Below are 20,169 nucleotides of genomic sequence, written 5' to 3'. Positions count from 1 at the left end.
ACTACATCATGTTCCTTCATAGTCGCCGAGTCAAAAACCTGGATCTCACTTCCTAACAATACTATAGATAGATTTAAGCCAGATAGAAACCTGTTCACCACCACCTTCTCAAGGGCAATTAGGGTTGGGAAATAAATGCTGAGCTTGCCAACGATGAAAACAGCAAGCCACATTATAACTGTGCTTTCAGTTATTAAATAGTTTTCAAACTATGAAATAAGTTTGTGGATCACATTGTGATGTTTTACTCCAGCTGTCTCAGTTTGTAAGTAATGAATCAAAAATAGATAACATTACAATAATAATAATGCTTCTTGAGAATATTGAGTATAATAGGTTAGAAATCACCATCAAGGATGGTGGGTGTCTGGAATTCGCTGCCAGAGTTGGTGCTGGAGGAAGAAACCCTAAACTCATTTAAAAACTACCTGATTCTGCACCTTAAGTGCTGCAAGTTGCAGAGCCATGGGCCATGTACAGGAAGATGTGGATTAGAAAGGGCACCTGGGTATCTTTGGGTCAGCATGGACAGAAATGCAATATCATTTCTATGGTTTTAATTATAGGGTGGAGACAGGGAAATCAATTTAAACAAGACAATGAAAGAATACAGAAGGAATTGAGTGCAATACGTTTGTTGCAGACCAATAGTACAGTCCATTCAAGCAAGCAACTGATGGATTGCAAACCCCTGAAAGCAAAAAGACTACAAGAGAGATTAGGATCACTCATATTTAATTTGAAAGAAAAAAGCTGTAGTGCCAAAGGTGTAGGTAGTGCCAGAAGACTGGTGGATAGCTAATGTAATTGTTATACTTTAGAAGGGGAACAGATAATTTTCAGAGAATTATAAACTAGTCAGCTTAACATCAGTGAGAGGGAAAATAAAGGAATACTTACAAAAGGAGAGAATAGAAGAACATCTAGAAATGAAAATATAATAATGAATAGTCAACATGCATTTTAAAAGGGAAAATTTTGCTTGACCAATACAGGTTTGGCATAACTTTCCAAATCTATCTCGCTAGAAATTCTTTAAATCATAGAATCCCTACAATGCAGAAGGAGATAATTCGGCCAATGGAACCCACGCTGACAACAATCCCACCCAGGCCCCATCCCCACAACCCCACACATTTATCTTGCTAATCCCCCTAACACCAAAGGACAACTTAACATGGCCAATCAACCTAACCCGCACATCTTCGGAGTGTGGGAGGAAACCAGAGCACCTGGAGGAAACCTGTGCAGACACAGGGAGAATGTGCAAATTCCATACAGTCACCCTAGGCTGGAAATGAACCCAAGTCCCTGGCGCTGTGAGGCAGCAGTACTAACACTGTGCCCCCATGTCGCCCTCATATCTTCTTTAGTTCCTAATATATTGTATTTATATAGTGCTTTTCACAAACACAATGTTTCAAAGCACTTTTCTGACAATTATGTCCTTTTGAAGTGTGGTCACTGTTGTAATATAGGGAAGTCAACAGCAATGTGATATTGACTAGATAATCTGTTCTTTTGTGATGATAATTGAGCGATAAATATTAGCCAAGACACTGGAGTTAACTCCACTGCTCTTCTTCAAAATAGTGCCAAGGGATCTTTGCGTTTACCAGAGCAGGCAGATGGGGCCTCAGTTTAAGCCATCATCCACCACTGCAGTGTCAGTTGTTATTTTTGTGCTCAGGCCATGATGTGGGACTTGAACACAGAGCTTCGCAATTTAGAGGCAAGACCACGATACAAGGCCTGGCGGCACAGTGGTTAGCACTGCTGCCTCACAGCGCCAGGGACCCGGGCTTTATTCCCAGCTTGGGTAACTGTCTGTGTGGAGTCTGCACATCCTCTCTGTGTCTGCGTGGGTTTCCCCGGGTGCTCCGGTTTCCTCCCACAGTCCAAAGGTGTGTGGGTTAGGTAGATTGGCCATGCTAAATTGACTCTAGTGTCAGGGGGACTAGCTAAGGTAAATGCATGGGGTTATGGGGATAGGACTTGGGTGGGATTGTGGTCGCCACAGACTCGATGGGCCTCCTTCTGCACTGTAGGATTCTATGATTCTATGATCATAAGACAAAGGAGCAGAAGTAGACCATTCGGCCCATTGAGTCTGCTCCACCATTCAATGAGATCATGACTGATCTGATACCATTATCTCAGCTCCACGGTCTCTCGTTACCCATGTGACCCGAGATTCCCTTGCTGATTAAAAATGTGCAAACAACAGAGCCAAAAAAAAGCAAAATAATTTTTGGGTCTGTTAAATAATTCTTTGCTGTTTCAGGATTTGGCTGTGTAGAGAGAGCTGCTGTTGGATTGCCTTTCTTACTGCAAGATTTAGAGAATCTTGCAAATGCACTCTTGCTGGTACTTCTCAAGTGCTTGCTGTGGGTTGTCCAAGTCTCTGAAGCATATCGGAGTAAGGGTGTTGTTTATTCATGTTGGAACAAGGGTCCGGTCACGTGTCATATTGATGAGGTCATCAGCCATTTACGTGGACAATCGGACAGTTTATCCTAACAGCCTGTAAACACCTTTCAAATAGAGCTCTTGTTTGTTTGTATCTTTGTGGTCTGCAAGCCTAGCCTTCTAAAATAGCATAAAGAAAGCTGGTGGTGAGAAGGTTGGAACCATGTTGACAGACTCCCCAGAGAAAGAAAATAAATAGAACAATCATCGATCCGTGTTGCACACATCTGAAAAGAATTACGAAGATAAAAACATCACTACACCAAAGCTATGATGTGGAGATGCCGGCGTTGGACTGGGGTAAGCGCTGCAAGAAGCCTCACAACATCAGGTTAAAGTCCAACAGGTTTATTTGGTAGCACAAGCTTTTGGAGTGCTGCTCCTTCATCAGGTGAGTGAAGGGTTGGATTCACAAACAGGGCATATATAGGCAAGACTCAATTTACGAGATAATGGTTGGAATCTGAGTCTTAACAGGTAATCAGGTCTTTACAGATACAGACAATGCAAGTGGAGAGAGGGTTAAGCACAGGTTAAAGAGGTGTGAATTGTCTCAAGCCAGGATAGTTAGTGAGATTTTGCAAGGCCAGGCAAGTCATGGGGGTTACAGATAGTGTGACATGAACCCAAGATCCCGGTTGAGGCCGTCCTCATGTGTGCGGAACTTGGCTATCAGTTTCTGCTTGGCGATTCTGTGTTGTCGTGAAGGCCACCTTGGAGAACGCTTACCCGAAGATCAGAGGCTGAATGCCCTTGACTGCTGAAGTGTTCCCCAACAGGAAGGGAACAACCCTGCCTGGTGATTGTCGAGCGGTGTCCATTCTTCCGTTGTCGTAGTGTCTGCTTGGTCTCGCCAATGTACCATGCCTCGGGACATCCTTTCCTGCAGCGTATCAGGTTGATACTCTGCAGGAAAGGATGATGAAGGATCATCCTTTGTATCACCACAAAGATACAAACAAACTTTCATCATCAGGTTGATGAAGGAGCAGCCCCGAAAGCTCGTGCTACCAAATAAACCTGTTGGACTTTAACCTGGTGTTGTGAGACTTCTTACTGTACACCAAAGCTGGCGATGGAGAGGTTTAAATATCGGCTGCAGCCATCAAAGGAACCAAAATTTAAATGACGATTTTGGAGAAAACAACATCGAAAGTTGCCACATACTCTGTCCGGAAAGATCTGGAACAGTACAGGGTGCATTGAGAGTAAAAGAAAATGCCCTGAAACAATCATTTAGAGCTGAGGATGTGGTAAAACTTGGAAAGAAACAGGCTGAGCTCAGGGTTACCTTGGCTGAAAGAAAAAAAAGCAAGGGTAATACAAACGTCATGGCACGCTGTGCTTACGTGAGCCCTTCCCATAGTAAAAATGGCAGGAGTTTTTGGAGCCATGGGACTATATGATGAAAACACTGAGTGGCGGAGCTCATACATAGACAAAATATTTGAATCGTTCAAAGTGAACAAAATTGTGATGGGCTTAGTAGTCCCACCTTTCCTGAGCATCACGGGGGGAAAACATCCAACTTCCTGTGAAATCTGTTGCAGCGAGAAAAACCAGGCTCAAAAACCTATGGAGAGTGTGGAAATACTGCAATGCCACAGCTCATCTAAAACTTTGGTCAGCATGAGAAGTTCATGTTCCATAAACATAACCAACAAGAAGATGAATCAATCACACAATCTGTAGCTACTTTAAAGAAATTAGCTGAATACTGTGAATTTGGAGATGTCTTGAACGACATCATTAGAGCCAGACTAGTGTGTGGGTTAAGAAGCAAAGCTATCCAGAAAAGGCTGTTAACAGAAAGCAACTTAAACCTAAAGAAGACTTTAGAAGTCACAATCTCTATGGAATTAACAGACAAGGAAGCCCTATAATTAAGCTTGAGCATTAAAGTCCAAAATGTATTGGTTGAAAACATTACACAGGCACAAGTTTGAAATTGCCATTGATGAGCAAAAGCTGAGCACACAGCAACAGATTGCTAAAGTGAAGAGGCAAATGCAGGAATTGTGGTAAAAGGGGCATATTGAACATGCGTGTTGGAGAAAGAAACAACACGTTCCAAACAAGGATTATAAAAAGCAAGAACCAAATGTATCAAATGGAAAACCGAACTGAGAGAAAAGGATCCACAGGATACAAAAAGGGCACAGGAAAGGACCAGAGTTACAGTCAGATGACAAATTGCCATCGAACTGGCCATTGTGGGTGCAACAAACTGTTGCTGGGTCACTCCTTTATTGGACAGAAAACCAGTGAGAAAGGACTTGGACACCAGAACAGCAGTTTCATTGGTACCAGAAACCGTTTATCAAGAGAAACTATGACATATCGCCGTAAAACCCTCAAAAGATAATACCAAAATCCTATACTGGGGAAGTAATTCTGTTGAGGGGCCATATCGATGTAAACGTGCAGCTAAACGGACAGACCGTAGATTTGTCTCTGCACATTGTTAAAGATAACTATCCAGACCTAATGGGGAGAGCCTGACTGGGGAGAATCAAGCTAAACTGGACTGAGGTGAATCTCATGTCAGAGACAAAAGAAGGTCTACTAAAGGTTTTAAAGAAACATGTTACTGTCTTTAATGGAGAACTGGGAAGCATGAAAGAGTACTCAGCCAAACTAAAGATTAAGGACGAAAGCCAAGCAAGATGCTTAAAGGCTAGGTCAGTATGCCATCCGGTCTAAGGTCAAGGCAGAACTGGAGAGGCTGGTCAAGACGGGGGTCCTCAAACCTGTTAATGTAAGTGATTGGGCCACGGTGATAGTACCTGTGATGAAGAAATATGGTTTAGTATGCATATGTGTCTATTTTAAAGTAACTATCAATCTGGTACTGTGTGCAGAGCAGTACCCTCTGCCTGTTATTGATGATTTATTTGCTGGAGGCCAGCATTTCAGTAAAGTAATCCTTAGTCAAGCTTATCTCCAGATAAATGTGGATCCAGATTCAAAACAATATTTTGTTCCATTTGGCATTATGTCCACACCTGCGCTGTTCCAACGTGCCATGCATCAAGTTCTAAGCAGACTACAAGGATTGCAGGGCTAGTTAGACGATATCTTAGTTACTGGACAGAATAAAGAGGAACATCTTCAAAATTCAGATGCTACATCCCAGAGACTAGAAGATTATGGACTACAAGATTATGGATTGCGAGTATAGAAAGATAAATGTAAATTCTTCAAATCTTCTATTGAATACCTGGGGCATGTCATAAATGCAAAGGGACTGCACAAATCACCTTCAAAAGTAAAAACCATAACTGAGACATCTGCACCTTAAAACATCAATCAATTTTGATTGTTTTTGGACTTATTAAACTATTGTGAAAGGTTTATACCTTACCTAGCAACTATTCTCAAGCATTTACACAACCTATGGTCTAAGACCATAAGACATAGGAGCAGAATTAGGCTACTCGGCCTATCGAGTCTGCTCTGCCATTCAATCATGGCTGAAATTTTTCTCATCCCTATTCTCTTGCCTTTTCCCCATAATCCCTGATCCCCTTATTAATCAAGAACCTATCTATCTCTGTTTTAAAGACACTCAATGACCCGGCCTCCACAGCCTTCTGCGGCAAAGAGTTCCACAGATTCACCACTCTTTGGATGAAGAAATTCCTCCTCATTTCTGTTTTAAAGGATCATCCCTTTAGTCTCAGGTTGTGCCCTCTGGTTCTAGTTTTCCCTAGTAGTGGAAACATCCTCTTCATGTCCACTCTATCCAGGCCTCGCAGTATTCTGTAAGTTTCAATAAGATACCCCCTCATTCTTCTAAACTCCAACGAGTAAAGACTCAAAGTCCGCAACCATTCCTCATATGACAAGCTCTTCATTCCAGGGATTATTCTTGTGAACCTCCTCTGGACCCTTTCCAAGGCCAGCACATCCTTCCTCAGATACTGGGCCCAAAACTGCTCACAATACTCCAAATGGGGTCTGACCAGCGCCTTATACAGCCTCAGAAGTACATCCCTGCTCTCATATTCTAGTCCTCTCGACATTAATGCTAACATTGCATTTGCCTTCCTAACTGCCAACTGAACCTGCATGTTAACCTTAAGAGAATCTTGAATAAGGATTCCCAAGTCCCTTTGTGCTTCTGATTTCCTAAGCATTTCCCCATTTTTCACGATAGTAAATGAAAATGCTAAGGAAGCATTAGTAAAATCAGAAGTACTGACACACTTTGATCCGAAGTTACCCTTGCAAGTGGCATGTGACACATCACCTTGTGTGTCCGGCTTGTGCAAAAGTTCAAAACTTGCCATAACTAGCTTCATTGCCCCCATGGGTATGACTAAAAGGACCATGGCAAAGAGTTCATATAAGTTATGCCGGACCATTTGGAAGATGAATGTTTTTCATTGGGGTAGACACGCACTCGCAATGGCCTGGAGTTGCCATTATGAAGACTACATCTTTAGAGAGAACAATAGAAAGATGGTGTGAGAATTACCCTGAACAACTTGTTAGTGACAATGGGCCACAGTTCATTTCGCAAGAATTCACAAATTATGTAAAAGAGAATGAAATCCAACACATCCGATCTGCTCCTTATCATCCTGCCACAAATGGACTGACTGAATGGTTTGTCCAGACAATGAAGCACTAATTGAAGGTAACTCGTGAGCAAGGATCATTGTCTAAATGGCTAAACCCCTTCTTTAGGACATACAGGAATGCAACACATTCTATCACCTGGTGGCTCTGACATCCATCATTATGAAGTGCTTCGAAAGGTTAGTCATGGCATGAATCAATTCCGGCCTCCCAGATTGCCTGAATCCACTACAGTTCACCTATTGCCACAACAGGTCCACAGCAGATGCCAACTCCCTGGCCCTACGCTTAACCCTGGAACACTTGGATAACAAAGACACATGACAGACTCCCATTTATTGATTACAGCTAAGCCTTCAACACCATTATTCCTACAAAACACATCTCCAAACTCTATGACCTAGAGCTTGGCTCCTCCCTCACAAGGCTGTGTCCTCAGACCCTTGCTCCTTAAATACTTATGACTGTGTGGCCAAATACCCCTCCAACTCAATTTTCAAGTTTGCTGATGACACCACCGTAGTGGGTCAGGTCTCAAACAATGATGAGACGGAATATAGGAAAGAGATAGAGAATCTAGTGAACTGGTGTGATGTCAATAATCTCTCCCTCAATGTCAGTAAAACAAAGGAGATAGTCATCGACTTCAGGAAGTGCCATGAAGGACATGCCCCTGTCTACATCAAATGGCATGAAGTGGAAATGGTCGAGAGCTTCAAGTTTCTAGGTGACCAGATCACCAACAACCTGTCCTGGTTCCTCCATGCCGACGGTATAATTAAGAAAGCCCACCAATGCCTCTATTTTCTCAAGAGGCTAAGGAAATTCGGCATGTCTGCTACAACTCTCACCAATTTTTAAAGATGCACTATAGAAAGCATCCTTTCTGGATGTATCATCGCTTGGTATGGCTCTTGATCTGACCAAGACCGTAAGAAACTAAAAAGGGTTGTGAGTGTAGCCCAGTCCATCACGCAAACTATCTTCCCATCCACTGACTCAGTTTACCACTGCCTCAGAAAAGCAACCAGCAAAATCAAGGACCCCATGCACCCCAAACATACTCTTCCACCTTCTTCCATTGGGAAAAAGACACAAAAGTCTGAGATCACGTACCAACCGACTCAAGAACAGCTTCTGCCCTGCTGCCATCAGACTTTTGAATGGACCTATCTTACATTTCTCCTTTCCTTCTCCCCATGTACTCTATGAATGGTATGCTTTGTCTGTATAGCACGCAAGAAACAATACTTTCCACTGTATACTAATAAGACCATAAGACCATAAGACATAGGAGCGGAAGTAAGGCCATTCGGCCCATCGAGTCCACTCCACCATTCAATCATGGTTGATTTCAACTCCATTTACCCGCTCTCTCCCCATAGCCCTTAATTCCTCGAGAAATCAAGACATGTGACAATAATAAATCAAGTCAAACATTTGACAGCCCAAGGTTCTTGGCATGATAAAATATCAGTTATGTACAGACTTTGATTTGCTTAAGCTGCCTAAGACGAGAAAAAGTTGAGAGGAAACAACAAAGTCAGGTTTTGCAATGAGAGAACACGACTAAGCAATGGGTTTTACAATGGAAGTATTGTCAAGGAATTAGTGAGAAGTGGGTTCCTTCCATCATACTAACAAAGATTGTACTGGTCTCCAACACCATTCAAGCTCAGCACACTGTAATGTGGAGAAGACACGCTGATCACCTTTTAGCAATAGAACTAATTTGCCAAAGACAAGGTCAGCTGAGAATCCACAGCAGACTGTGCCAAGTGAAGACCTAGACATTCCTGAGAACCTGACAATACCAGAAACAACTGTGGAAGACAGTACCTCAGCTGAGAACACTTCAACACCAAGTAAACCTCTAAAAACCTACTTTGACTCCGGCTGAAAGACGACATTAACACTCAACTAAAATCACGAGAGGTTGTAGTCAACATGAAAAAGCAGACGCCCGAGGTTCGCCGATAACCACATAGGAATCAACATCCTCTGAAAGATCTAACTTATTGATTGTTGTGTTTATTAATTGTTCATATTGCAGATTTTGACCTTAAATGTTATATTGTTTTTCCATGCAGGAACCTCTGTTGTAAAGACGGTCACTGTAACAGTCCAATCATAGGACATGCTGATGACATCATCGGCTGTTTGCACAGGCAAACAGGCAGCCTATCCTAATAGTCTGTAGAGTAAACTCGTTTCTAGTAAAGCCCTTGTTTGTTTGTACCTTCACGATCTGCAAGAATATCCTTTAAAAATACCACAGTGGGGATTGCAGGAATGCAATAAACCATGACCTTAGCCTCAGGTTTGAGATCCTGATTCTCAAATGCTCTTTTCCTCAGTTGGCTGAAAGCTGAGCTGGTACACTGGTTGCGATGATGTGCTTTGTCCTCTATGTCTGCCTTCATTGTGAGGGGACTGTCAAAATATGGCAAATGGAACACATTGTTGTTGAATTTAATTGACGAAGGGAGATGTTGTGCTGCGAGAACTAGTTGGAAGAGGACCTTCGTCCTCCAGTGTTTAGTGAAAAGGCCCATTTTCTCAGAGGATTTGGAGGAGGAGTTGACACTGACTTGGAGCTCAGATTCTGAGTGGATGTACACAGAAGTATCATCTGTTTACTGAACTTCGATGACGAAGATTTGACTGCTTTTGGTTCATGTTTGAAGCAGTGTAGGTTGACCAGTTTCCCGTCTGTTCTGTACATTAACTCCACATCTGTGAGTAATTTGTTGGAGGTGAGGTGCAGTATTGTAGCAAGGAAAACAGGGAAGAGTTGGTACAATACAGAGCTTTGGTTGAACCCAGTCTTTACTGAGATGGGGTTTGTGGTGGCTCAGTTAGTGAGAATCACAGTTTGAATGCCTCGTGGAGGAGTTGGAGGAATGATACAAATTTCTGAGGGTGGCCACATTTGATGAGGATACTACGTAAGCCTTCGCAGTTGACAGAGTTAAAGGTGATGCAGGAGAACATTTGCTTCTTATTTTGAGTGGACCTCAGACATTGCAGCAGGGGAGAAAAGCAGAAATATAGAACAAATATTTTCATCAACAGGGGGAGGGACTTGCTTTGGTTGCATCAGGATCTACTACAAAGTCACTCACCATCCTGACTTGGAAATATATTGTTGTTCTTTCACTGTGGCTAAGTCAAAATCCTGGAATTCCCTCCTTAAAAGCATGTTGTGTACCTACACCTCAGGGACTGCAATGGTTCAAGAAAGCAGCTCACCTCCACCTTCTGAAGGGCAACTTGGGATGGGCAATAAATGCTGGCCTAGCCAGCAACGCCCACATCCCATAAATTAATTTTAAAAAAGGCATCTTCAGGGAAACTCCAAAACAACAAGGGAAAAGGTGCAGAACTGTAACTGTAAGTGTCATAGATTTTCTAGGCAGCTAGTTATATGAGTCAGTCAGTGGCTGGTAGATTGCATGGACTGGATGGAGATCTTTTGGAAATTACAACAATAAAGAGATTCATTTATGCTCAAGGAATGAACTGTTATGCAGATCATTGATCCTTCAGTCATGGGATGCATAATATCAGGTATATGGCAAGTGTGTTGACTACCTCACAAGGTAGCCCCAAATCTTTACTGTAAAGCTAGACCCCACAAAGCACCAAAGCCTGAGAGTGTGTTTTTAGACCACTAATATTGACAATTATAGTTCCAGTTATTTCATGGCCCCTCCTGACCTTGCAGTTAAAGATTTGTGGCTCTAAACAACATTAGAAGCTGCAGCACTACCTAGCAACCTGCCACTAAAGCTGTGATTCTTATTCAGGAAGCACTTGGAACAAAGGCCTAGACTAATAGGTAATGCAAGTCGTAAATAATGGCAATTAAGGGGAAGCATGGGTGCAAGTTTTAGAGCATGGGATACTGATAAGCAGCATCAGAATACATGAAGTGTTTTGAATTAAACTTCATATTGATTTGTGTATAACCATTGGAAAATTATAACCGCTGAATAGGGTAGTTCAGTTTTAATAAGGCAAAATGTTTGCAGGACATGATGCATGGAAATAAAGACAAGAACGGAGTTGGCAGAACTTGCCCATTACTGGAAGTGGATCTTAGAGTTTTGCACCAAATTCCTAGCCTGTACATCAGTCCCTTCTTGTCATCCATGGAATCATAGAATCCCTACAGTGTAGAAGGAGGCCATTTGAGCGGAGGCAATAGCCTAGTGGTATTATTGCCAGATATTAATCCAGAAACTCAGCTAATGTTCTGGGGATCCTGGTTAATCCTGCCACGGTAGATGGTGGAATTTGAATTCAATAAAACATAATAAGAATCTACTGATGGCCATGAAACCATTGTTGACTGTCAGAAAAACCCATCTGGAAGGAACTTTGCTGTTCTTACTGGTCTGGCCTCCATGTGACTCCAGAGCCACAGCAATGTGGTTGACTCTCAACTGCCCTCGAGCAACTAGGGTTGGGCAATAAATGCTGGCCAGCCAGCAATGCCCATGCCCCAGAAACGAATAAAAAAAAATAGATAAATTTGGCCCATTGAGCCTGTACCAACCACAATCTCACCCTATCCCCATAACCCCTTGCATTTATCCTGCTAATCCCCCTGACACTAAGGGGCAATTTAGCATGGCCTATCAATCTAACATGCGCATCTTTGGAGTGTGGGAGGAAACGAGCACCCAGAGGAAACCCACACAAACACGGAGAACATACAAACGCGACACAGTCACCTGAGGTTAGAATTGAACTGGAGTTCCTGGCACTGTGAGGCAGCAATGCTAACCTCTCAGTGCCAGGAACCCCAGTTCAATTCTGTGCCACCGTGCTGCTCAACCAGCTCATCCCCTTTCTTTTCTTGTGGCAGGCAAGCTAGTGATCCTTCCCTTCACGCTTCTGCATGGCATGTGCTCATGGCAAAATGGGCGGGTGCATTTAAACAATAACAATTTTAAAGAATTTGGGAAGATTGGAGAGCCACACTTGCCTAAAGTGATCCACACAAATGGATTAATGCTCAACTGCCCCAATCAGTTGACTTACAAGGTGTATATTTTTCAGCTGCTGCATAGCAGCGATTTCCAATGTATTCTGGTCATTCTGTCTGCATTCAGAAATGAAATGCATTTTCAAGGTTCACCGAGAGGTGTATAATAAAGTGTCAAAGGCAATTCCAGGACAACATGATTAATTTGAACCTTTCCTTTCCATGAACGTATTTGAATTGCCCCGAGAGGATGGTAGTGGGCCTTCTTAAATGACTGGAGTCTTTGAGATAGTGGTGCTTTCACAGTGGTAATAGGTAGGAATGATTATGATTCTGTTTTGATGGAAGAAACAACGATGATTGTCCCAGTCATGGGAACCTGAAGATGATGATGTATCCATGATCTTGCTGCTCCAGTCCTTCTCACACATTATGGTTCCATGGCTGAAGTTGTTGGTAAAGTAATGAACTGAAGAAACTAGCTGTGCATCCACAATGCCCAACACTGACATGGACCTAGTTATGCTGATATAACTTTGTTTTATTCTTTCATGGGACGCAAGCATCATTGGCAGTGTCAGCATTTGTTGCCCATCCCTAATTGCCCTCAACTGAGTGGCTTGCTAAAGGCCATTTCAGATGGCAGTTAAATTGTTGTGGATCTGGAGTCACAGCCAGATTTTCTTTATGAATGACTTTGATAAGAGTTTTTGAGAATCTGTTCCCAGTGGCAGAAAAGTTGGTAATCAGAGAACAAAGATTTGACAAAAGAGCCTGAGATAGTGTAAGAAATAAATATTTTTCATAAATTTGTTCAGATCTGGAATGTCCTCCCCCAATAAGTGGTGGAAGCAAATTCATTAGCAACCTTCAAGAATTCCAAAGTTACTGGATGGGGTTAAGAATTGCAGGGTTGTGGGAAAACAGCAGGGTTGTGAAACTAACTGGGTCACTTTTCAAAGTTGCTGGCACCATGGGCTGAAAGACCTCCTTCTGAGCTGTATGATTTTATAATTCAGCCCTCAGACTAGGACTTGAGCCACTAAGGCTGACAGTCCACTGTGTACTGAAAGAGTGGTACATAGATAATAATGTGATATAGGCCATCCAAATCATAAGATATGGAATGAGCTTCCACATATATGCCATAATGCCCAAGTGTGCATCTCCAGTCCCTCTCCATCTGCACTGTAAAAGTGCCAATCCAACATCCAATCCTGATCCAATCTACTGTCCTCTGATTCAAGATTGAAGCCATCATCTTAGGCATTCTCCATAAACCTTTTCTATTGATTGCATTCTTCTCCTGGCCACTGTCCCATGTTGAACTGCATTCTTTCCAATTTCAGTGTACTGCTTAATGATGTAGCTGAGGTTTCAAACACATACCCTCTCCATTATAGACTACACCCGTCCATTTCTGTAACACCTCTTCCTTAGTAAATATGCAATTGAAAATTTTCATACATGTCATTGCCACCTCTAAACTCATTAACTTTACTGCTCCCTAGCCTCACCCATCCTCTAACTTCCAAAAGTTCCAACTCAATTGTATGTATGTCTGTGCATGTAGACAAAGAGAAAGCCATACAAAAATAAGAGAAAGAGGCAGGGGGGAAAGAGAAAAATGCAAGGAAAAGAAGAATGAAAGAAAGATAGATAGAGAAAAAAAACACTTTCTCATCACAAGCGAGAGATGGTGTCACCAACACGGTCCCTGAAACTCAACCTTGGAACAGCGGAACAGCACCCCTACCACACTTTTCGATTTCCATAGCAGCATCTTTAATGCCTTTGATGAATGTGATTGTATATTTATTATTAAATTATGAGCAGTTTAATATCCCTTATTCTTGTTCACCAGAAATTGTGTTTGGAACCCTGCATGTCATGTCATGTAGAACATTTTCAACTATCAGAGGGAAAGACAAACTTTTCTGCTTTTGAACCAGATTACAAAAAGTCAGAAGACATTATTCAATACAATAGCATCCACTGTCATTTGTTTGAAACCATTTAACAATCATTATTGAGTCATCGAATCAACTACTTTGGAAACAACAGGATGCAATTTGTTTCTTAAAAATAGAAGAACATGCAGAACCAAACATTATATTCATAACTTACCAATCGTAGCATAGTTTTTTTTGTCTTCTGTTTCTGGTGTAATGTCATGCATATCAGCATATGCCCGGGCTAATCGCCACAGAAATTCCACCCGATCCCAAAACTTGAAAAACAAATGGAAGTATTTGTTACGTCTTTTACATTTTACTATTAAATAATATATTCAATAATCTTTGAAAACAACTGCTAATGTCAGGAACATGAAAGGTTATGGAGTAACAACAAAGTCAATTTGAAACATGAATGGCAAAATCAATTAGTGAGTTTTTCCCCCTCTAAACTGGGGCAGTAGTTCAAGCCAGTACTGGCGAGATATGGACATTATATTAAATCATGGCATAACTAGTTAGACTCCAAAATATAACTATGGATAATCATTGAGTGACAGTCTGAACTTGAAACCTCATTAGAAACATAGAAAATAGGAACAGGAGCCATTCGGCTCTTCAAGCCTGCTCTGCCATTCAATTTGATCATGACTGATCCTGTGTTGATGTGTTGCAGCTGTAGCATGTGGGTAAAGGTGAACACCAGTTTGATGCATGGGAACCACATCTGCAGTAAATGAGCTTGAGGAACTTCATCTCTCATTTGATGAGCTAGTGTCCGAGTTTCAAGCATTGCAATGCATCAGGGAAGAGGAAAGTCGGCTGGACACTTTTTTTCCAGGAGGCAGGATAGATACTTCGAATTTGGTCTGTGGTCAGGGACAGGAAGTTGTGACTGCGAGTGAGGCAGGTATGAGAATCAAGAAATTGGCACAGGAAGAGTTTCAGTCCTTGCGATTGTCCAAAATGTTTGAAGTTCTTGCAACTTATGTGGATGATATCAGGGAATGCAGGGAGGATGAATAAACTGACTATTGTTCAGGAGGCGATTCAAGTGGGGGTGCAAAAAGAAATGCAGTTGTAGTGGGGGCAGAAAGTTAGGGGAATAGATACTGTTGGAGCATGAGACCCAAAGGCTGTGTTGCCTATCTGGTGCCTTGGTTAAAGAGACGTTCTCAGGAAGGGGAAGGGTCCAGTTGTTGTGATCCACATGGGTACAAACAACATAGTTAGGACTAAGAAAGAGGTTTTGGCAAGGGAATATGAGGATTTAGGAATTAATTTAAAAAGCAGAACAACAAAGTAATCTCTGAATTATGACCAGAGCCATGAGCATATTGGCATATGGCAAATAAGATCAGAGAGTTAAATGTGGCTCAAAGATTGGTGTGGGAGAGATGGGTTTCAACTCATGAGACACTGGCATCAATACTAGAAATAATGGGGGCCTTGTAAACAAAGATACCTATAGATTAGATGAATCAAATTGGCAATATTAGTCTGGAGGCTGAGTTCAAAAGAGTGTATTCAAGACAATTTCTTAGAATAATACATTCTGGAACCTACCAGAGAGCAGGCTATTTTAGACCTGCTAATGTGTATTGAGACAAGATTAATAAATTACCTTCTGGCAAATGGTCCTTTATGTAACTTTGGGTAAAAATTCCATCAGTTTGAAGGTGAGAAATTTGGGACTGAAACTAGTACCTTGAATAAAGATAATTACAAAGGCATGGAGAGCTGTCTAAAGTAGATTGGGTAGTTAGGTGAAAGGTAAGATAGTAGAGAAGTAGCAGCAGATGTTCAGCCGATATTTCAGAACTCTCAACAAAGGTATATTTACAAGAAGAATGCAACATCCATGGCTAACTCAGGAAGTTAAAGATGGTATGCAGAAGTCAATTTTAGAAACCAGCAAAGGACGAATAACAAATGATAGAGAAAAAAACTGGAGTATAAGGGAAGACTAGCAAAAAATATAAATACAGACAGTAAAAGCTCCTACAAGCATATAAAAAGGAAAAGAATAGTGACAGTCCCTTAGAGGGTGAGACTTTGGAATTAATAATGGGAAACAAGGAAATAGCAGATACTTTGAACAAATATCCGTCTTCAAGGTAGAAACACAAAACACATCCTGGAATAGTAGAAAAACAAGAGTAAAAAGGAAGAGAGGAACTTAAAACAATCACAGTTACAGAAAAAGTGCTAGAAAAACTAACCGAATTGAAGGCTGACCTGTCCTGTGGCCCTGATGGCCTGCATTCCATGGTCTTAAAGGCAGTGCAAAAAAAGCTAAAGCAACACAAGGGAAACCTTTCCATGCAGGGGGAGTAAGGTCTGAAATTCACTACCTTAAGGGTGTGGATGGAAGGTTCAATTGAAACATTCAAAAGGGAATTAAACCATAATATGAAAATGAAGAATGTGTAGGGTTTAGACAGCTTACTCAACAATAAGGGTATTTCTCTGGAGACAACGTGGCATTTGTGCTGATAAAATGCTTTACCCTAGCTATTTTACATGACATCACCGCTGTTCTTACTGTCTTTATCTCGTCATCCCTGAACCTGAATTAAGTAGGACTTCAGTATTCCTTAACTTTTCTTCAGCTTTTACTATTTGGATAACCAATCTACTTCACAGATTGTGGACTTGCATCTACAGGTAACTCAGCACAATTGAATGGGTCCACAAGTTGAACACCTATTATTGGACTAAAGCTTCTGGTGACCAGTACAAATCCTTCTAACTGATCAGCTTTATCATTTTCCCCTTCCACACCTTCTATTTAATGTACCATTACATTTTGGATAATTCATTGCATCATAATATTTCATGTCACACTGGAAACATTTGTTGACCATTCCTCCTTGATTATTTCTGGGCTTCATTCTCCTATTGTACTTACCTAATTCCTGTTGTCTGTTAGAGCAGCCAAAGGGGTCTCTCTTCTAATTCCTTTTGTTTGTGTTTCTTCTTTCATATTGAAATTTGCATCCCATATCTAAACGGTCTCAAAATGATTTCAGTATTGAATCCTCCATCTTTAGTGTTACCACTGAAATGGTCTTAAATGAATGTTTCTTCAATTTTGTTTTAAAGCTTCAGACATCTGTTCCAAAAGTGTATCTCTTTCTGAGAATCAAACTCCAGTCAAGGCCAGAAGCCTATCCACGTTCAATGCTTCAGCAAAATCTTCTAACAATTTGAAAGTAAACACTGAATCATGGATCTCCAAATAGAATTTCTGCAACCTTGCATATAATCTGTTAGATTCCATTTTATACTCTTCTATGGAATAACCATCCATTCTTCTACGTTTATGAAAGTCTGACCAAGACTCATGCATTTAATAGGTTATCTTTCTTATAAATTTTGTCTTCAGTAGCCAAATGATGAGCTTCCACCACTGAAAATACTTTGCCTCTGATCCTGGTGGGAAGCAGGAGGGCCAAGTCCATACCTTGCTTTTATTTTGGCAAGGACATAACCCACATCTCTAAATCCACTTAATTCTTCTATTAGTCTTAAGGTTCTATTTCACTAAACAATGATGAAAGATCATATTCTGATACTTTACTCTTGGTTTCAGCCATTCTTCTTGAATGTAACTTCAATTCTGTCCGAAAAGAAATCTTAGTTTCAAATCTTCACCTTTAGACCAATAGACTGCTACCAATGTTAATTGGATCCAAACCGGTTGGTGAAGCAGAAACCAAGACACAGAACTTTTCTTTATGGAGCGAGAGGGTTCATTGACTTTGTTCAGTCTCACAGCCCTCCTCCCACACACGTAGTGTCTTAGTTGTCCACAATTTACATGTGCTCATAGTACTTAGTTAAACAATGTCCTTCACCTGTGGATTCTAATGATATAATTAACATCCTGTACTATAGCTGAGCCACCGGTGGTGCCATTGACTTGGCTCTGGCTGCACTTCCCAGATAAACCGTTGCGGTGTCCACGGGCGCAGTTGACGCCTTCCGCACCCGTTGGGCACTGCAGGGGCTGGGGTGCATTATAGACCCCGATAATTATATTATGATTTGATGTTTTAAGTTTCCTTTGCACTTTGTTTCTGTTCGGGCTATTCTCCCTCCTTTTGGGGAGCTGCCCCTTTCACTTTGTCCCTGAGTTCATTTGAGTTGGTTTATTTGGTTTGCCCTAAAAGAGGCCCAGAAAAACCATCACTTACATCGGTGCAAACTTGCCCAGGAACATGCTGCACCCATAAAGCTAGACAAATTCAACCCGATCAATTACTGCCCCATCAGTCTGCTCTTGATCATCAGTAAAGTGATGGAAAGGTTGATCAACAGTGCTATCAAGCGACACTTGCTAGCAAAAATCTTCTTGCTGATGTTCAGTTTGGGTTCCACCAGGATCACTCAACTCCTAATCTCATTACAAGGTCCCTCACGGGAGACTAATTGAGAAGGTTGAAGCATGTGGAATTCAGAGAAACTTGGAGAGATGGATCCGAAACTGGCTTCGTAATAGGACACAAGCGTGGTGGTAGAAGGCTGTTTGAGTGACTGGAGGAAGGTGTCCAGTGGCATACGACAAGGTTCAGTGTTGGGACTCTTACTGTTTGTTATATACATAAATTATATAGATGATAATGTGGGGGGAATGATAAGCAAGTCTGCAGTTGACACCAAGCTTGGTAGGGTGGTTAATAGAGAAGAAAAAAGTTGTTACAGGAAGATATAGATGGATTGGTCAGATGGGCAGAGCAGTGGCAGATAGTATTTAACCCTGATAAGTGCAAGATTATGTACTTTGGAAGAAGTAACAAGACAATGAATGGCTGGACAATAGGAAGCTCAGAGGTACCGATGGATCTGGGGTACTTATTCACAGATCCCTGAAAGTGACAGAGGAGGTAAATAGGATAGTTAAAAAGACATAAGGAGCACTTGCTTTAATCAGTCGTGGCACAGAGTATAAGAGCAAGGAGGTTATGTTGGAGCTGTACAGAGCGTTGGTGAGACCACAGCTGGAATATTGTGTGCAGTTCTGCTCACCTCAATAAAGGAAAGATATGACTGCACTAGAGGGGGTACAGAGGAGGTTCACCAGGATGTTGCCTGGGATGGAGCATTTGAGCTACAAGGAGAGACTGGATAGGCTTGGATTGTTTTCTTTAGAGCAGGGAAGGCTAAAAGGGAAAATAATTGAGGTGCATATTATCAGGGATATGGACAAGGTGAACCTCCTTGTTCATAAAAATACTCAAGAATGGCATGTTTCCCAAGTTTGCAACAAATGCGTCCAGTGAGGTTCTGGGCTTGATGCTGTTCCCCTTGGTTGAGGAGTCAATCACGAGGGGGCATATTTTTAGGGTAAGGAGGTTCAGAGGGGATTTGGGAATTTTATTTTCATTCAGAGGGTGGTGGAAATCTGGAATGCACTGCCTGGTAAGCTAATGGAGTCAGGAAACCTTTAAAAAGTATTTGGATGAGCACTTGAAATATCATAACATTCAAGCACTGGAAAGTGGGATTAGCACGACTTTAGTGGTAGTTATTGTCAGTGCAGACTCAATGGGCCGAAGGGCCTGTTCTGCACTATACACCTCTATTACTCTATTTGATAACTTTATATTGTGATATTTGTTTTAGTTAACCACAAATTCTGCATCTCCCGAGAGCAAGATAATACTAAACATTCACCATGTTTACCGAAAGTTTAACTGAAGACACACAGCAGTTTGCAGCTACCTGATCTTTTTTTTCAAGCAGTAACTGCAATCCTTCTTTCTTGTCCAATTCTGGATTCTCATGTAGATTATCTGCTTTCTGCATTAGATCATCAAATTCACTAGTCTGGTTGTCTTCCTGTACCGAAGATCCAAATGCAGTATTTACTGTAGGACATATCACCTTCTCCTCTTCAGATTCTTCTTCTGTATCTGTGTGTGCTGTGATATAGCTGCAAATTAAAATGTTTGCAGGTTTACTACAGTGTATAGGTCGTAGGCTTTAATTAATGAACTTTCACTGTTTCACATGATAAATCAAAACGTGACTGCAAAAATGTGCAGTGTCAGAATGAATAAAGATGAAACATTGCAAGAACAAGCCTTTAAATAGTTATGCTGTACTAACATGTCCACTTTCACCACAAAGTCTTTTATGTTACACAATAAAGATAGCCAGAGC

General features: G+C 41.5%; 1 protein-coding gene across 2 annotated transcripts in view; it reads right to left on the bottom strand.

The window, feature by feature from the left end:
* Positions 1-20,169, bottom strand: part of rmdn2 (regulator of microtubule dynamics 2) — a 118,238-nt gene that overhangs the window by 39,627 nt on the left and 58,442 nt on the right. For both annotated transcript variants that reach the window (XR_013497738.1, XM_078212267.1), the window contains exons 2-3: positions 19,729-19,939; positions 14,174-14,276 (exon numbers count right to left, since the gene is read on the bottom strand). Coding sequence is in view for 1 of the 2 variants with exons in the window: in XM_078212267.1 (XP_078068393.1) it covers positions 14,174-14,276; positions 19,729-19,939 (314 nt within the window). In the remaining variant the exon portion in view is untranslated. The remainder of the gene's footprint in view (positions 1-14,173; positions 14,277-19,728; positions 19,940-20,169) is intronic.

The sequence above is a fragment of the Mustelus asterias genome, chromosome 5 (assembly GCF_964213995.1).
Source record: "Mustelus asterias chromosome 5, sMusAst1.hap1.1, whole genome shotgun sequence".
Classification (NCBI taxonomy): Eukaryota; Metazoa; Chordata; class Chondrichthyes; order Carcharhiniformes; family Triakidae; genus Mustelus; species Mustelus asterias.
Note: the sequence above shows the minus strand (reverse complement) of the source record. Positions and strands in the feature narration are given on the sequence as shown.